Source organism: Gopherus flavomarginatus, chromosome 25, assembly GCF_025201925.1.
Source record: "Gopherus flavomarginatus isolate rGopFla2 chromosome 25, rGopFla2.mat.asm, whole genome shotgun sequence".
Classification (NCBI taxonomy): domain Eukaryota; kingdom Metazoa; phylum Chordata; order Testudines; family Testudinidae; genus Gopherus; species Gopherus flavomarginatus.
The window spans coordinates 8494278-8512146 of record NC_066641.1 but is presented as its reverse complement, the minus strand read 5'-3'; the positions used below and the strand labels follow the sequence as shown (position 1 = coordinate 8512146).

Genomic DNA, 17869 nt, shown 5'->3' with positions numbered 1-17869 from the left:
GCTGGGGCCACTTCCCGTCGTGGTTTTCCTCCCATCGAGCGCTGGCGTTGGGTCTGGGAAGGAGCAAGCCCCACCCCACAGCCCGTGGGTCACTGTATCCATCCAGCTGTGGGGCAAGAGGCAGATGCCCAAGGTCTTTCCCCTGACGGCTGCTCCCCGGGGGTGGGGGTGTCTCTGCTCCAGGATCTCCCCCCTGCCCCATGCTGTCTGGGGAGGTGTTAGCTCAGCTGGAAGCTCGTTGTCATTTCCTGAAATCCTCCAGGACAGACTCGCAGGAGAGGCCAAGGCGCTGGGCCCTGAAGTTATCCGGGGTGTCGCCCACAGGCATAACCCGTCCCTGCCAGCAGTGCCCCGGGCCTCCTGTCCCAGAGCCAGTTGCTTGTCTGCCTTCCAGGGTCCCAGATACTGCCCAGCACTGGGCCGAGATCTCAAACGCAGCCACGCTTCCCACCAGTGCACGAAACACAGAGCACAATGGACTGCCCCGAGGATGGGCCAACGAAGAGATCCGGCCTCCCCAAGAGAGTCCTTCCACCAAGGGGTGAGCTTCGGGCCGGCTCGCCTGCCCCCCCTCTGCACAGGGGGGTGCTGCCCGCAAAGCCCTTCCCCGGAGGCCTCGGGAGGATGCGGCGTGGTTGGCAGGTGAGCTGTCACCGATCCCAAGCCGGGAAGTTGGCTGGAAAGGCTCCTCGGTGGGAAGAGGTGGGTGGGTGTTGGGGGCGGGGGGATACACAGGCAGAACAAATCCCCCGCCCCCGCCAAAAATTGCATCCATCAAATTAACACGAGACTCACATGAGGAACAGAAATTGACGAGGGGTCCCCTGTCCCAGAGACATTCCCCATACTGCCCCCTCCAGGCGAGCTGGGACCCAGCCAGCCAATCCCAGAGCCCCCCCTCTCCCAGCCCCAGCCCTCCTCCCCCCTCTCTCTCTCCCCCCAAAGGAAGGCCAGGGGGGAAGGAGGGATCATTATTATTCCTTTCATAGTGGTTTCGATTTCATGTCTCTTCCTCACCCCTCTATGAAGGCGGCAAGGGGTGGGAGGGCGGGGAAGGAGCAGCGGCAAAACGGGGGTGTGGGGGCGGGGTTAAGGAGAAAGTGTCCCTCCTCCCCAAAGATTGCTTCATGTTTGTGTTTGTTTTAAGTCGGGTTTGAAATTTTCAAGGTCTGCAGCTTCCCCTCCAGTTCAGAGATCTGAAAAACACACAAAGGGATAAACGTCTCAGGCAGAGAAACAGCGGGGCCGTCCCGAGGCCGGGGCTTTCGGGGCGCAGGAGGGGGGATGTGGGGGGAAAGCTGAGAGGTGACGGGGGGGAAGGGGATGGCTGATGCGGGGGTTGCTGCGGGGGTGGATGCAGGGGGTCACTGCTGAGGGGGTGGGTGCGGAGGAGGGAGGGGGTTCTTGGGAAGCCATCAGCTGCTCTGCACCAGGCAGTGTCTTCCAAGGTGGGGGTTGGGGGGGGCAGCGAGGAAGGGGTGAGAGTAGGAGCAAGTGTGAAGCCCGATTTCCGTGCCCACCCAGCTCTGCCTCCTGGGTCCTGTACCGCGACCCCTCCCCCCTGCTCAGGACTGAAAACGCACCCGGCCTGCAGCCCGGCGGGGCAGCAAGACGCAGGGGCGCCTGCGTCCCACCTCGGCCCCCTCCAGCAGCAGCTCCCCCTCCGTGTGCCCGGGTGCGGGAGCAGCGGCTTTGCCAGGTTCCCTGCAGAACCAGGCATGAGCGTGGCAGGGGCAGGGCAGACAAACGTCACTATGTCTCCTGCTGAGCTACAATCGGGGCGTCTGCCTGCCTGCACCCACGCTGCCCAACGGGGGGCGCTGTGCCTGCACCGCAGCGGAGGGCTGCAGCCACTCCCCGGGGAGAGAGAGAGAAGTCACAGTACCAAGCCGGAGCCAATCAGAGCAATCACTGCGAGCACAGGGAACCCTAGGAGAGGGGCTGCAAGCCTCTGATGCCCCCCCATGGGCCCATGCTACCTGACCATCCCATCCTCTGCAGCAGGGAACCCCTCCTCACAGACATGCACACACACACACGGATGTTCAGCTGCAAAACAGTGCCCTGGAGTCTTGACTTGGGCACCAATGCAGGCTCCAGCGTGACCCAGCACGGGATCCAGTGTGATCCAGCATCCAGCATGGGATCCGGTGTGACCCACTATGGGATCTGGTGTGATCCATCACCCATCACAGGATCCAGCATGGTCCGCTGTGGGATCCGGTGTGATCCAGCACCTGACACACGATCCGGTGTGACCCATTGTGGGATCTGGTGTGATCCAGCACCTGGTGCGGGATCTGGCACGACCCACTATAGGATCCAGTGTGATCCAGCACCCAGCGCAGGATCTGGCATGACCCACTGTGGGATCCGATGTGATCCAGCACCCGGCGCAGGATCCAGAGTGACCCACCATGGGATTCAGTGTGACCAGCACCGATGCAGGATCTGGAATGACCCACTGTGGGATCCGATGTGATCCAGCACCCGGCGCAGGATCCAGAGTGACCCACCATGGGATCCAGTGTGACCAGCACCGATGCAGGATCTGGAATGACCCACTGTGGGATCCGGTGTGATCCAGCACCCGGCGCAGGATCTGGCATGACCCACTGTGGGATCCAGTGTGACCAGCACCGATGCAGGATCTGGAATGACCCACTGTTGGATCCGGTGTGATCCAGCACCCAGCGCAGGATTCAGTGTGACCCACTGCGGGATCCAGTGTGACCAGCACCGATGCAGGATCCGGCGTGCCTTGACATCCAACGCAGGATCCGGCGTGCCCCAGTGCCCATCGCACCGGGCCACCAGACAAAGGGAATCAAGCCCACGCTGTCATGGAGAAGGCAGAGGAGGCAAATGGAGCCCACTCCTTGCCCCACCCCCTGCTCCTGCCATAGCCAGCTCTGGTCCACTGGAAGTCCCCGTCCGAGCCGTTCAGTCACAGCCAGGGCCCCTCTCCTCTGCCATCGCCTGCTCTGCTGCCTCAGGGGAACCCCGTATCCTGGTCCTTGGTGCCCACCTTCTCCTGGAGCTTGTCCATTTCCTCCTTGTGGGCCAGCTCAGACTCCTCCAGGACGCGCCTCTGGGTCGTCTCCTTCTTGAGGAACTCGATCTCCCTGTGGGGGATGGGGTGAGCAGTCAGGCCAGAGCCCGGCTGCTGCTCCAGCACCTAACCCGAGGGACTCTCTGAACTGGGCAGGATACAGATCCCCATCCCTGGGAGATCTATAGGGGATGGGGATCTGGGATTGCTAGTCCTGGGAGATCTGTAACAGATGGGGATCTGGGACCACTAGTCCTGGGAGTTCCATAGGGGACAGGGATCTGGGATTGCCAGCCCTGGGAGATCCATAGGGGATGGGGATCTGAGATCTGTAGTCCTGCAAGATCCACAGTGGATGGGGATCTGGGATCACTAGTCCTGGGAGATCCATAGGGGATGGGAATCTGGGATCCTAGTCCCAGGAAATCCATAAGGGATGGAGATCTGGGACCACTAGTCCTGGGAGATCCATAGGGGACAGGGATCTGGGATTGCTAGCCCTGGAAGATCCATAGGGGATGGGGATCTGGGATCCTAGTCCCAGCAAATCCATAAGGGATGGAGATCTGGGATCACAGTCCTGGGAGATCCATAGGGGATGAGGATCTGGGATTGCTAGTCCTGGGAGATCCATAAGAGATGGGGATCTGGGATCCTAGTCCTGGGAGATCCATAGGGGATGGGGATCTGGGATCCTAGTCCCAGGAAAGCCATAAGGGATGGAGATCTGAGACAACTAGTCCTAGGAGATCCATAGGGGATGGGGATCTGGGATTGCTAGTCCCGGGAGATCCATAAGAGATGGGAATCTGGGACCACTAGTCCTGGGAGATTCATAGAGGATGGGGATCTGGGATTGCTAGTCCTGGGAGATCCATAGGGGATGGGGATCTGGGATTGCTAGTCCCGGAAGATCCATAAGAGATGGGAATCTGGGACCACTAGTCCTGGGAGATCCATAGGGGATGGGGATCTGGGATCCTAGTCCCAGGAACTCCAAAAGGGATGGAGATCTGAGATCTGTAGTCCTGGGAGATCCGAAGTGGATGGGGATCTTGGATCACTATTCCTGGGAGATCCATAGGGGATAGGGATCTGGGATCAGTAGTCCTGGGAGATCCATAGAGGACGGGGATCTGGGATCAGTAGTCCTGGGAGATCCATAGGGGATGGAGATCTGAGATCAGTAGTCCTGGGAGATCCATAGGGGATGGGGATCTGGGATCACTAGTCCTGGGAGATCCATAGGGGATGGGGATCTGGGAGATCCACAGGGGATAGAGAGAACGGCCTTACTTCTGCTGATACTCCTTGATGAGCCGCTTGGCCTTGCTGTATTTCCGCTCCAGGGTCTGGTACTGGGCTTGAGTCTCTTTCAGGTGCTCATCCACTGCCTGGCACAGGTTCTGGGCCTCCATCCAATAACCCTCCAGCTTCTCCATCCTCTCCTTGTTTTCCTCCACGCTCTGCTCCAGCTGGGCCTTCTCGGCTCGCCAGCGAGCCTTCTCCTGCTCAATGGACTGCAGCTGGGAGCAGAGACCACAGCGCACAGGGTGAGGGGAAGAGGGGTAAGGGAGACTGTGCTGGGGGGAGACAGGTAGGGGGAGGGGAGATGAGGGGCATTTGGGGAGAGAGGGGCTGCGTGGGGCAGGGGATGGGGGAGCACATGCACCCCAGAAGCAGGGAGTGTTGGGAGAAGCATGGGTGTGTGTTTGTGTCTCTTTGGTGCTGTGGACGTGTGTCTTTGGTTGAGTGCATGGTTGTGAGCTGTTGTATCTCAGCGCATGGTTGTGTGTCTGCGTGTTTGTGCTTGTGTCGCTATGAGTGCGCTTGCCTCTCTGTGTGTCTGGTTGTGTGCTGTTGTATCTCTGCACATGGTTGTTCATCTGTGGGTGTGCTTGTGTCTCTGTGTGTGCTTCTCTCTGTTGTGTCTGGTTGTGCGGTGTTGTATCTATGCACGTGTTTGTGTATCTGTGTGGGTGCTTGTGTCTCTCTGCATGCGCTTGTCTCTCTGTGTGTCTGGTTGAGCGGTGTTGTATCTAGGCACATGGTTACATATCTGTGTGTGTGCTTGTGTCTCTGTGTGTGCGTGTCTCGGTGTGTGGTTGTGCATCCTTGTGTATGTCTTTGTGTGCTGCATATGTAGTTGTGTGGGGGTATTTGCGTGTGAGCTTATGCTTGACTGGTTCTGTCTGTGTGTGCGGTTGTGCGCTAGTGTGAGTGTGATGTCAGCATGTGCGGTGGGGTGTCTGTGCATGCTCGTGTGTGCACGTGCGGTTGTGTCTCTCCACGCCTGTGCATCACTGGGCAGTGCAAACAACGGGGCACACTGAGAGCGAGGAGGAAAGCAGAAGGGCCCACGACAGAGCAGACAGAGCCCATGCCGGGTAGGGGAAAGGAGGGAACAGAAGAGTAAGGAGGTGCCAGCAGCCCAGTCTGGCCGGGATCCGGTAGGGGAAGCCTGACGGGACCAGGGAGCCCAAGGAGGGGACCCTCCCACCACCACACACACGGCCCCTTCTCCGCAGCTCACCTTCCTCTTCAGCTGCTGGATCTCGGCCTCGGTGACGGCATGTTTGATCTGGAGCTGACAGAGAGCAACGGAGCGGTTACGCCCTGCATTCAGGGAGATGCCAGCCCTAGCCATTGCCCTGGCGCCCTCTGCCCTGGCCACTTGCAAGCAGTAAATTTCCCTTAGAGTCAAGGTATGAACCCCAGAGTCCTGGCAACACCCCCACCAGGGTACATGACATGGTGCTGCAGTGAATCCCCCCCATGCACACAACACCGCGCAGTGTCAGCGGGAGACCAGATCCCTGCCCTCAACTGTCGGGGGCCGTTGCTGTGTGGTGATGCAACAGTGTGCTCCACCTCAGAGGTGGCTGCACTTCAGCACAAGGTGCTGAGGCGCCAGTTCTCCTCTAGCCTCAGCTGCCTTTGCATTACCGTGACTCTCCCGACCCCAGTGGAGCAGCACTGGTGGGAGAGGAGAATCAGGCTGGCAGGGCCGGAGTGCTAGAAGAGGGGTTGGTACTCTCTGCGCAGAGCTCTCCTGGAGATCTGGGCCATGGCCCCTGGTCAGTGCTCTGGGATCCTATGGCTGTCCTGATCGTGCCAGGCTCTGCACAGCCACACCTCGAAGCCCTTGGGCTTTTTCCACTAGCCCGCAAGCCAATGGGAGGTTGTCGCAGTCAGGATGCACCCAGCCCTTCTGCACCGGAGCTGAAAAGGAATCACAGCCCGCTGTGCAGAACTAGGATCGGTGCTTAGACCCCGCAGCCCGGGGGGTGCGGCTGGGCTGCCTTCGACAGAGCTTCTAGCCACTAGAGGGCACCATAACCACACACATAAAAATAACCACACGCGTGCACCACACCCCCACTGAAACACACACACCCATGCACTTGTGCAACACACCCATGCATGAACAGATACCCGTTATCCCATGACACACATGGACACGTGCAAGTATGCACAGACAGCCTTGCACTTGTGAATACACACACAGGTGCAAACTCACATGCACTCTGACCCCAGGCACACACATGGACACATGCATGCACCGATGCCACCCGTGCACTCATACACACACAAATATGCACCCACATACACACATGTACACACTCCCACAAGAATAAACACACCCCAAAGCACACACACACTCACACTGGTGCCGTACGCCCCTTCTGCCTCCCCCCACTCCGATTGCGGGTGTCTTCGGGGAGCTCCCCTTCCCCCGTCTTTACCTCCTTAAACTTGTGCACCAGCTTCTCGGGGTCCATCTCGACGGGGGACAGCATGTCCTCGTTCTCAGCCAGTTCGAAGACCTCGATGGCCATCTCGCTGCTGGGGAACATGGGACTCATCTCCTCGTCCTCGTCCGTAGCATATTCGCCCGTCTGTGGGCACAGAACCAGGAGCTTTGGCCAGGTTCCTTCCTGTGAGCCACCCCCAATCTAGCACATCCCAGACCAAAGCCATTCATAGCGCCGGCAGCTACCCCCTCAGCATCATCGCTGCTCCCCAGAGCCCTAAAACCCAGCCCCCCTCCCTGTGCAAACTTCACCTGCAGAGGCAAAGGATGGCCTAGTGGTTTCTGCACTTGGCTGGCACTCAGGGTCAGATCCCAGCTCTGCTGCTAACACCCTAGACTGCATACCTGGGGCCGCTGCTGCACCTTTCTGGTCCCTATCTGTAACATGGGGCAGGGGCAGTAAGCGATCTGTCCTGCCTCTTCAGAATGTGATGTCTTGGGGACAGGCACAATCTCCTGCCCTGTGTGTGCATACAGCGCTAGCACGACGGGGACCCATTCTCAGATGAAGTATCCAGGCGCAACCATAATACAAATCATTATTACCTCTATTCCCACAGTGACGAGGGGCCAGGACCCACTGTGCTAGCTCTTGCAATGGCTGGCCACCTCAACAAAAATCTCCAAAAGGCATGAGACAGTGCCCCTGTTCCTCACAACACTCCCTGAGAAGCAGGGAATTATGAATCCCATTTCACAGGTGGGAAAACTGAGACATCCAGCAAGCTGCCTAAGGTCACTCAGCAGCAGAGCCCGGAAGAGAGCTGAGGACATCCTGACAGTTAGCCCCATGCGCTAGCCACCAGCGATATTGATTTGGGCCAAGATTTCGAAAGGCGCCTAAGTGATTTAGACACACAACTCCTGTTGAAATCAAATTCAAGTGCCTAATTCCACTAGGCTGCTTTGAGAATCCCCATGGGTGGGGGGGGGCTGGCAGGAGAGAGTGGGGAGTCATATCTGTTGGGGTATTTCATGGGGGGGCAGGGAGCAGCTGTAATTTGACACGTCATTATTACAACTTATGACAATGTTTGTCGGAGGCCCCTGAGACGTGTGCTGCTGAAATCAACCAGTGCCACAGACCGGTTAATGACAGGAAGGGACTGGAGCAGAGAGAGCAGGATCTGTTAGATCTGTCCTGCACCCAGCACAAAGAGGCCCTGAAGGGCCCTCCCCACCCCGGCAGTGCAATTATTGAATAATAATGAGTGGGCCAGATCCCAGCTGGTGTCCACCTTGCTCCACTGACGTCAGTGCTGCAGGTTTAGCCCAGGTCATGACCTGGATCAACAACAGCTGCTTTCCTGAAGGAGCTGGTGCTATTGGACAGAGCATTTGACTGGGACTCGAGGAGGCCTGGGTCTGTTTGGCTCTGTCACTGGCCCACTGGGTGACCGTGGGCAAGTCACAGCCCCGTTCTGTGCCTCAGTTTCCCCCTGCGTCACATGGCACTAACAACACTGCGCTCCCTCGGAAAGTGCTCTGAGAGCTCCTGGCACAGCGTTTGCTAAGAGCAGAGTTATAATTAGACGTCGTGACATTCGAGCGGAGCGATTCCTTCATTTTCCACTCCGCTCCCACACAACACAGGCCCACCAGGGACCCTGCCAGGAGAGCCCATTAATCCTGGAGGCTGCCACATTCCACCGCCCGGGAGAGACAGGCACATTCCCAGGAACAGGAGAGAGGGGCTTGCACCCTGTGTTTCTCTCTGCTGCGGCAGCATGCCCAGCGATTAAGACACAGGGGCCTGATACTCCAATGCCCTGCACCTCGTGTGTCACTCACACCAGTGCAAAGTGCGTCCAGGTGGAGTCCGGGGCGTTTCACCCCCACTTTTCACTGGAGCAAATGACAACCTGAGAGGTGGGGCAACAAATCAGGTCGATGGCATCTCACTGGGCTCCTGGTACACAAACAGGTGAGTCAGTTCTCCTGGCCCCGGAGCAGCACGGTGTGTGGGGGAAGCACGAGGGTGAATGCCCGTGGGCAGGGCAATCTCTCCAGGATATGGTCAGTGGCTTGGGTGGAGCAGGGAATGGGAACTTCTGGATTGGCATGGGCCTGGAGCCTGAATTCCCCTCTCATCTCACAAGAAGGTGCCCCAGCCAAGCTAGGACTCGGGTTCTTTGGAGGATCTGTGGGTTTGCTGGTGCACCTGCACAGGTGGCAGTATGGACTAGTAGGTAGAGCCACGGGACTGGGACTCAGGAGACTGTATCTAGTGGGTGATCTTGCGGGGAGTCCCGCCACCCTTTGTCTGTCTTGCCTATTCAGACCGGAAGCTCTCTGGGGCAGGGACTGGCTCTCCTTTTGGGTACGTACAGCCCCTAGCACATGAAAGCTCTGATCCTGGTTGAGGCCATTAGGTGCCACTGCAGAATAACTAAGTATGGGGTTAATTAGCACTGGGGCCTGGACTCCTCTCTGACCCCAGGGAGCAGGGGAGTCTCCCTGGGGGACTGTACTGGAGCGGGGGAGGCCTGGATTGCAAGGACACCCAGCGCATGCTCCGGTCTCCAGCCCTCGCCCAAAGGCGACCGGGAAATGCCGCTCCCGTGCCCCTCTTACTTCTTCATCCTCTTCCGTGTACTGGGTGTATCTCTGCTCCATCATCTCCCGCTGCCACCGCTCCTGCTCCAGCGTCTGCTGGATCAGCTGGGCTACCTCGCTTTGCTCGCCCGGCTTCTCCCGCCCGATCAGGAACCTGCGACAGGAACGGACACGAGGCCAGCGGGTCAGCCTAGGAGGACCCCTGTGCCCCAGAGGCAGAGCTGCTGCTGGTTGATCCCAGCAGGCCTCGTCCTCCTCCCCTGCGCCTCTCCCCTGCGTCTGCAGCAAGGCTGCCGCTGGCGGCGGGTGACGTGTCGCACCCGCTCCTCATGGCTCTCAACGCCGGGACCAGGGGCAGAGCAGCAGAGAGCCAGGCCTCATGCTGTGCCCAGCCATTGCCCACCACCGTGAGCTGCTGACCCCTTTCCCCACCCTGTTGGACGCTCACCCCTCAGGGCTTTTAGAGGGTGGGGGGGTGAAGCCGGGACTCAGGGGGGCAGGACCACCTCCTCCTCTACTCCCCCCCATGGCAGGGTCTCATTTCCTCCCCACTGCCCATGAAAGCTGGGATGGGAACAGGCCTCAGGGAAAGACCCGCTGGATTCTCCTTGCCCACCTGACTGCAGTGTCCAGCCCGCTTACAAGGAGGTGCAAATGTTCCCCCCTCCATGACCCACCCCCCCAAACAATCAGTTTGGCGCTCCCCGGGCCGGCCTCACCCAGGCCTTGGTGGGCTCGGCCCGACTCGTGGGTGCGGAGGGACGGGCATGGGCTAGCTTTGCACTCCGGGCTAGGCTGTGCTGGCTTGACGTCGCTGCGTTGGTGGGCGGGTTTATTTTTGGGTGATTATTTTAAAAATAGATATTTGAGCGAAAACATCCGGAGCCGGGTGTCGGGCGCAGAGTGAGGGTGGCCCCCGGCCCCTCGCGCTGCTCCTGGCCAGGAAGGGCGGAGCCTGAGATGCTCGGGGCGAGATAAAGGGGTCAGCAGGGCCCTCCTGCAAACAGCCCTGCAGCAAGGCGGAAACATCGCAGGCCCATGCTTCCCCTCAGCTGCTCCAAGCATTGCTCACTTCCTCTTTCGTTCCCACAGCCTGCCCGCCTCCTCCTGCTCCTGGTGCGGGGGGGATGCTGGTTTTTCACCCAGCAGGCCCCTTGCTGGTCGTCGGAGGGGATCCGAGGGGCAAGGACACGGTGCGATGGGAGGGAGAGAGGGGTGTGGGGGTGGTCTGGGATGTTACCCATGTTCCGGGATGCACTGGGGATGTTCCCTGGGGATTCCAGAGGATACCCAGTAGGGGCTATGGGGGGTACAGTGGAGTTTATGGGACTATGGGAGCTAAACAGTGGATTGCTATGGGGTGTGCAGTGCAGGTTATCAGGGTCATGGGAGATACACAGTGCAGTGCCATGGGGTGCACTAGAGGTTATAGGAGATACACGGAGGGATGTGATGGGGTGCACAATAGGGTGTTATGGGGCTGTGGGAGATACACAGTGAGGTGCCATGGGGTGCACTAGAGGTTATAGGAGATACACGTTGGGGTGTGATGGGGTGCACAGTAGATGTTATGGGGCTGTAGGAGATACACAGTGCAGTGCCATGGGGTGCACTAGAGGTTATAGGAGATACACAGAGGGATGTGATGGGGTGCACAATAGGATGTTATGGGGCTGTAGGAGATACACAGTGGGATGCCATGGGGAGCACTAGAGGTTATAGGAGATACACGTTGGGGTGTGATGGGGTGCACAGTAGATGTTATGGGGCTGTAGGAGATACACAGTGCAGTGCCATGGGGTGCACTAGAGGTTATAGGAGATACACGGAGGGATGTGATGGGGTGCACAATAGGGTGTTATGGGGCTGTAGGAGATACACAGTGGGATGCCATGGGGAGCACTAGAGGTTATAGGAGATACATGGTGAGCGTGCGATGGGATGCACAGTAGGTGTTATGGGGCTGTAGGAGATACACGGTGGGGTGCGATGGGGTGCACACTAGATGTTATGGGGCTGTAGGAGATACACGGTGGGGTGCGATGAGGTGCACAGTAGATGTTATGGGGCTGTAGGAGATACACGGTGGGGTGCGATGGGGTGCACACTAGATGTTATGGGGCTGTAGGAGATACACGGTGGGGTGCGATGGGGTGCACAGTAGGTGTTATGGGGCTGTAGGAGATACACAGTGGGGTGCGATGGGGTGCACAGTAGATGTTATGGGGCTGTAGGAGATACACAGTGGGGTGCGATGGGGAGCACTAGAGGTTATAGGAGATACATGGTGAGCGTGCGATGGGGTGCACACTAGATGTTATGGGGCTGTAGGAGATACACAGTGGGGTGCGATGGGGTGCACACTAGATGTTATGGGGCTGTAGGAGATACACAGTGGGGTGCGATGGGGTGCACAGTAGGTGTTATGGGGCTGTAGGAGATACACGGTGGGGTGCCATGGGGTGCACAGTAGATGTTATGGGGCTCTAGGAGATACACAATGGGGTGGGATGGGGTGCACAGTAGGTGTTATGGGGCTCTAGGAGATACACGATGGGGTGGGATGGGGTGCACAGTAGATGTTATGGGGCTCTAGGAGATACACAGTGGGGTGCGATGGGGTGCACAGTAGGTGTTATGGGGCTGTAGGAGATACACGGTGGGGTGCCATGTGGTGCACTAGAGGTTATAGGAAATACACGGTGGGGTGCCATGGGGTGCACAGTAGATGTTATGGAGCTCTAGGAGATACACGATGGGGTGGGATGGGGTGCACAGTAGGTGTTATGGGGCTGTAGGAGATACACGGTGGGGTGCCATGGGGTGCACTAGAGGTTATAGGAAATACACGGTGGGGTGCCATGGGGTGCACAGTAGATGTTATGGGGCTCTAGGAGATACACGATGGGGTGGGATGGGGTGCACAGTAGGTGTTATGGGGCTGTAGGAGATACACAGTGGGGTGCCATGCGGTGCACTAGAGGTTATAGGAGATACACGGTGGGGTGCGATGGGGTGCACAGTAAATGTTATGGGGCTGTAGGACATACACAGTGGGATGCCATGGGACAGATCTGGAGCTGTTACGACAGGCAGACCCAGAGTGGGGCGTGTGGCAAACACAGGCACAGAGAGGGGATCCCTGACTGTCACACTTAGCTCCTGGGGCACTGAGTCTGGGTCTAGGCAGGCCACAGAGAGTGTTTGAATGGGGCATGAAATCCCAACCCCCCACCCCATGCAGAGGGATAGCACTAGGCCTAGGCAGCCCTGCTCCAGTAGGCCCAGCACAGAATCTTGGCTGTTGCCTGCGCTGGGCCCCGGCCTCCAGGAGCTGGACCCAAACATCCATTTCAAAGCAATCCTGTATTCCCATGCCCGCTGGATTCCCCTCTCGCCCGCAGGCACAACTCCGCTGATGCCAGCATGGTTACCAAGGTGCTGGCAGGGTCGAGTCTACCTTCCTGGTTGTGGTATCCTGATTCCTTGGGATGGCACAAGCAGAGGATCCTAGTAGCGGGTGACAATCAAACCCAACCACGTTCCTGCTTCCAGTAAAATGAAACAGGCGGAGGAATGGGACCACCCGGCGCTGGCTGCTATAAGCCCTACCCAGCAGCACAGTCAGCTTCTGGCAGCCGAGACAACGGGTTCACCTGTGGTAGTGTAGTTTACACACTAAGTAGGGTGAGGAGAAGGGCACCGCAGTTTAGATTCACCTTTCAACTTGGCCTAATGGCTCAGAGAAGTGTAAACAGCCCCCATGAATTGCAGTGGGGTGTGTTGACTCTGAAGTATAATGATGACATTTAAAATGTTAACTATGTCATTTCTGATTGTTGAAAAAGAAAAACCCAGCTTGTCTGGAATTGTGGGGTGGGGATTTGGAGAGTGGGTGGGGCCTGCCTAGAGCATCACCTCCTTTTATACCCTTCCCACCCCACTGGGGAGCAAACACAACACAGAAGTGGGTGGAGACACCATGTTTACAGCCAGGGGGCCAGACTAGGGAAGATCAAAGACTCCACCTCGCCGGGGGCAGGAAATGGCATATCCCAGCACAGCCTCCCCTGGGGCTCCCACCAGTCGGGCTCTGAGCGGTGTGGTCTGCTCCCCTGGGGCCCCCCGACTGTCACGTTTCCCGGCTGATGGCAAGCAGGCTGCAAGTCGTTCCCCTACCGGACTCTGCCCCTCGTGTTCCTCAGCACCGAGGCCGCGAAGCTCTGGGTGACGCCCACCAGGCTGGTACCGTCCACCTCCACAATGAGGTCGTTCACCTGGATCCTATGGGAGAGGGAAGGCGAGTGAGTGACAGAAAGGGAGGGAGGGGTCTTTGGCAGAGGGTGCGGTGGGCTTGGGGGCAGTGTTCCAGATCAGTACAGGCCCACGAGCTGTCTGAGCTGATGGTGCCCTCCCAACCCCACTGGATCTCTTGCCAACCTAGGTCAGCCCATTGGCCCATCCAGTCTCGCATCGTGGTTCCTGTTACAGGATCAGCCCACTGGCCCATCCAGGCACCTATCCTGGTTCCTGTTCCAGGATCAGCCCACTGGCCCATCCAGGCACCTATCCTGGTTCCTGTTCCAGGATCAGCCCACTGGCCCATCCAGGCACCTATCCTGGTTCCTGTTCCAGGATCAGCCCACTGGCCCATCCAGTCCCCTATCCTGGTTCCTGTTACAGGATCAGTCCACTGGCCCATCCAGTTTCCTATCCTGGTTCCTGTTACAGGATCCGCCCACTGGCCCATCCAGTCCCCTATCCTGGTTCCTGTTACAGGATCAGCCCATTGGCCCATCCAGTCCCCTATCCTGGTTCCTGTTCCAGGATCAGCCCACTGGCCCATCCAGGCACCTATCCTGGTTCCTGTTCCAGGATCAGCCCACTGGCCCATCCAGTTCCCTATCCTGGTTCCTGTTACAGGATCAGCCCACTGGCCCATCCAGGCACCTATCCTGGTTCCTGTTACAGGATCAGCCCACTGGCCCATCCAGTCCCCTGTCCTGGTTCCTGTTCCAGGATCAGCCCACTGGCCCATCCAGTCCCCTATCCTGGTTCCTGTTACAGGATCAGCCCACTGGCCCATCCAGTTCCGTGTCCTGGCACCTGCAATATGGGATCAAATCACTGGCCCGTCTAATTCACCGTCGTGTCTCCTGCCACACCAAAGCTGGCAATTCTCTGTGTAGTCTGGCACCCTGCCTCCCATTGTGCCTAGTTACGGATGTTGCACCGGAAGGCATAAAATCAACCCCCCATGCTGCCCTGTAGGCAGATTTCCTTCCTGAGCCATGCCCGGCTGGCGGCCAGATGACGCCCTGAAGCATGAAGGCCAATTGCCCTTCCCAGATAGCATAACTGCAGCTAAATCACCCCAGTGCTGTGCCATCTGCTTCCAACAGGGCCCCTGTCTCTGGGGTTGGCCCCTCCTCCCCACACTGGCAAGGGTTAATCGGAGATTTCTCGGTGCAGTGGAAAGAGGAAGGAACATTGCTCCCCGTGCTCAGGAAGCCGGGGATGGCCAGCGCGGTCAGAGGAGGAAGCTCCCGGTTGCTAGATTAAGCGGCACACACAGAGCAAGGCCGCGGAGAGGCTCTCAGATGGTGCCAGGACCGTACTGGGCCCCAAGCTTGCCTGGCAGCAGAGAGGGTGAACCTGCCATCAAGCTGCGCCCCCCATGCCCCAGCCATGCCAGCACCCTGCCCCTCTCCCACCGCCCCTGCCTCACAAGGGTACAGCATCCTTGTGTCCCCTCCGCCTCTACTGCCCATCCACCCCTCCAGGGAGAAGCGGTAATTGGGAGCCCCAGAGCCCATGGCCCAATGGGGAGCTGAGGGACGGGACGGCCCTGGACTGCAGGGCTGGATCAGGCTGGTCTGGGAAGGATGTGTGGGGCAGGAGAGCCTGCTAGGATGGGGGGAGGCTCCCAGAACAGCCTCCCTGGGGGAGTCCCAAACTGTAAAGCCAGCCCTATCCCCCACCTCACCCCGGAGGCACTCCCCCCCTTTCACCCTTCTGCCCCCTCAGGAGGGGCCCGCCTCTCCCTCCCTCGGGGAGCAGCGAGGGCAGGTATCCTGGCAGTCAGGGCCTGGGCCCTGCTACGGAGGTATCCCTGGCAGCTCCCAGCTGGCAGGTGGAGGATGGACGTGATTGTCAGAGCCAGGCAGCCAAGCTGGGCACACAATCCTCCCACTGCTGAGACCGAGAGAGTTGGAGGGGAGGAGGGGCATGGCGACCCCACAGATCTGCCAGCCCTAGCCTGGCCTGGAGTGGGGCGCAGGGGCTCAGGCCATGGCTCCAGAACCGGGGAGTAGCTGAGCCAGGATCTCTTGTATAGATCAGTGATGTTCCCTGGTACGGGGCGGGGGGGGAATGTCCCAATGGCGGCCCCAGCAAGGGCAGTGACACCCCGATGGGGCCCAGGCATCAGGCGGTGCTGGGGAGCTCCCGTGAACTCCAGACTCGGCCTGAGATTCCCCAAACCCCAGCCTGGGATGTTCTCTCACCTCAGAGCCCCAGCAGACAGAAAACACACACAGAGCTGTCTCAGCTCCCCACAGAGTCCCTGCCTGGGGCCAGGAGCTCACACTCCCTGCCAGCCACTTTCTCCTGTCGGCTTAATTAGATTTCTACAGCCGTCCACTGTCTGCACCCTGCTCTGGGCATGCACCCGCCAGTGCTCAAACACACCCAGAAACACAACAGACACGTCCACACACAAACATCCGCACACCCATTCGCAAATGCACACCCACCCATGCACCTCTATACACCCCCTATGCACCCCCCAGTAACAAACTCACCCGGAAACACAACAGACATGCCCACACACTAACACCCGCACACCCATTCGCAAATGCACACCCACCCATGCATATCTATACACCCCCTATGCATCCCCCAGTAAAAAACTCACCCGGAAACACAACAGACACACTCACACACTAACACCCGCACACCCATTTGCAAATGCACACCGAGCCTTGCATATCTATACACCCCCTATGCACCCCCCAGTAACAAACTCACCCGGAAACACAACAGACACACTCACACACTAACACCCGCACACCCATTCGCAAATGCACACCCACCCATGCACATCTATGCACCCTCTATGCGCTCCCAGTACACAATCACATCCGTAAACACAACGGACACGCCCACGTACTTAAAACACACACCTATACACAAATACACACCCACCCATACCCATGTAGACAGCCCCCCCATGTAAACACGCCCACCCTTACACAAGCACTTCCACAGAAATACACACCCTTGTGCAAACACCTCCGCTTACAGTCGCACACATACAGACTTAGCAACATAAACACACACACATATACCATGCTGCAGAGCTGAGGAGAAGCAGGGCACGTCGGCCGCGGCCCTACCGCTTTTAAGCACCAGGTCACAGCAGACTCAGGTTTGGTTCGGCCCAGTCGTAGAATCGTAGAATCGCAGGACTGGAAGGGACCTCGAGAGGTCAGCTAGTCCCATCCCCTGCACTCCTGGCCAGACTAAGTATTATCTAGACCATGACAGAGCCAAGCTGAAGATGAGTGAGTGGCATGGTGACCTGGCACTTGAAATGGTAGTCCACAGCTCCTGCCTAAACAGGGACAAATGTATATTAATACAACTCCTCTAACACATTTGCACACAATCACACAACATAACACCTACAGACAGCACCCCCACTGGGCTAATCTGATCCGGCCCTAAGACTGACGCGTGTGTCTCCATTTTAAAGAACGTTTCCCCTTCGCTCTGCAGGACCTTTCATTGTGAAACTCGCTGTGATTTCCCAATGCCTGTGGGTGTGTTACACAAAGTGTCCCTATGCATAGAGCGCCCCTCCCTAGGGTTAGGGTTACTAAGGTTAGGGCACTTGGAGCTATGTTAAGTGTTCCTATGGGTAGGGTGCCCCGTCCTTCATTTCACCATGGACCCCCGTGCGAAGCGAGAGCTGGTCTACCAGCGGCCACACTGGTTGTGCACCAGTTTGGTCAAAACTGGTACAGCTTTCTGTGGTTGTGATTGTGTTTCTGAGGATGTGCGTGTGTGTGAGCGTAAGGGGACGTGTTGGAGCACAAGCATGTGTTTTCTCTGTGTGTGTGTGTATGGCTGTGTTTGCACTGGGGGGTTGCATGGGTTTCCCGGTGTATTGGCACATGGCTTGAGGTGTTTACCTGCAAATGGGGTGAGTGCATATTATGTGTTTATGTGCGTGTGTGTGTTGTCTACTGGTGTGTGATTGAGTTGCCATCACTTTATAGCTGGCCTATGTAGGTTTCGCTTTACCGGTGCAAACTGACCCATTATAAACTCGGTTTAAATCCATGTCAGTGTCCCCACACATAGTAGCACTGGTAATTTTGCGAGGCAACCAGAGATCAGAACATGCCCACTTTGCACAGGTGTCAGTGGCAACCCATCCGAGA

At 58.0% G+C, this 17869-nt stretch overlaps 1 protein-coding gene and 1 long non-coding RNA gene across 5 annotated transcripts in view; one reads left to right on the top strand and one right to left on the bottom strand.

Moving 5' to 3' along the window:
• The window catches only part of PPP1R9B (protein phosphatase 1 regulatory subunit 9B), an 82959-nt gene that overhangs the window by 37884 nt on the left and 27206 nt on the right, over positions 1 to 17869 (bottom strand). Inside the window, exons 4-10 of the mRNA XM_050935367.1 lie at positions 13602 to 13706; positions 9441 to 9576; positions 6799 to 6951; positions 5586 to 5639; positions 4349 to 4578; positions 3029 to 3125; positions 1145 to 1196 (exon numbers count right to left, since the gene is read on the bottom strand). Of these exons, the coding sequence (XP_050791324.1) occupies positions 1145 to 1196; positions 3029 to 3125; positions 4349 to 4578; positions 5586 to 5639; positions 6799 to 6951; positions 9441 to 9576; positions 13602 to 13706 (827 nt within the window). The remainder of the gene's footprint in view (positions 1 to 1144; positions 1197 to 3028; positions 3126 to 4348; positions 4579 to 5585; positions 5640 to 6798; positions 6952 to 9440; positions 9577 to 13601; positions 13707 to 17869) is intronic.
• On the top strand, positions 10466 to 12087 carry LOC127040513 (uncharacterized). Of its 4 annotated transcripts, none has more exons than XR_007771450.1 (3): positions 10466 to 11029; positions 11470 to 11842; positions 12002 to 12087. It is a non-coding gene; the product is annotated as an uncharacterized LOC127040513 (long non-coding RNA). The 4 variants fall into 4 exon arrangements; XR_007771449.1 differs by having other exon boundaries at positions 11470 to 11869; positions 12030 to 12085; XR_007771448.1 differs by lacking the exon at positions 12002 to 12087 and having other exon boundaries at positions 11470 to 11586; positions 11640 to 11932.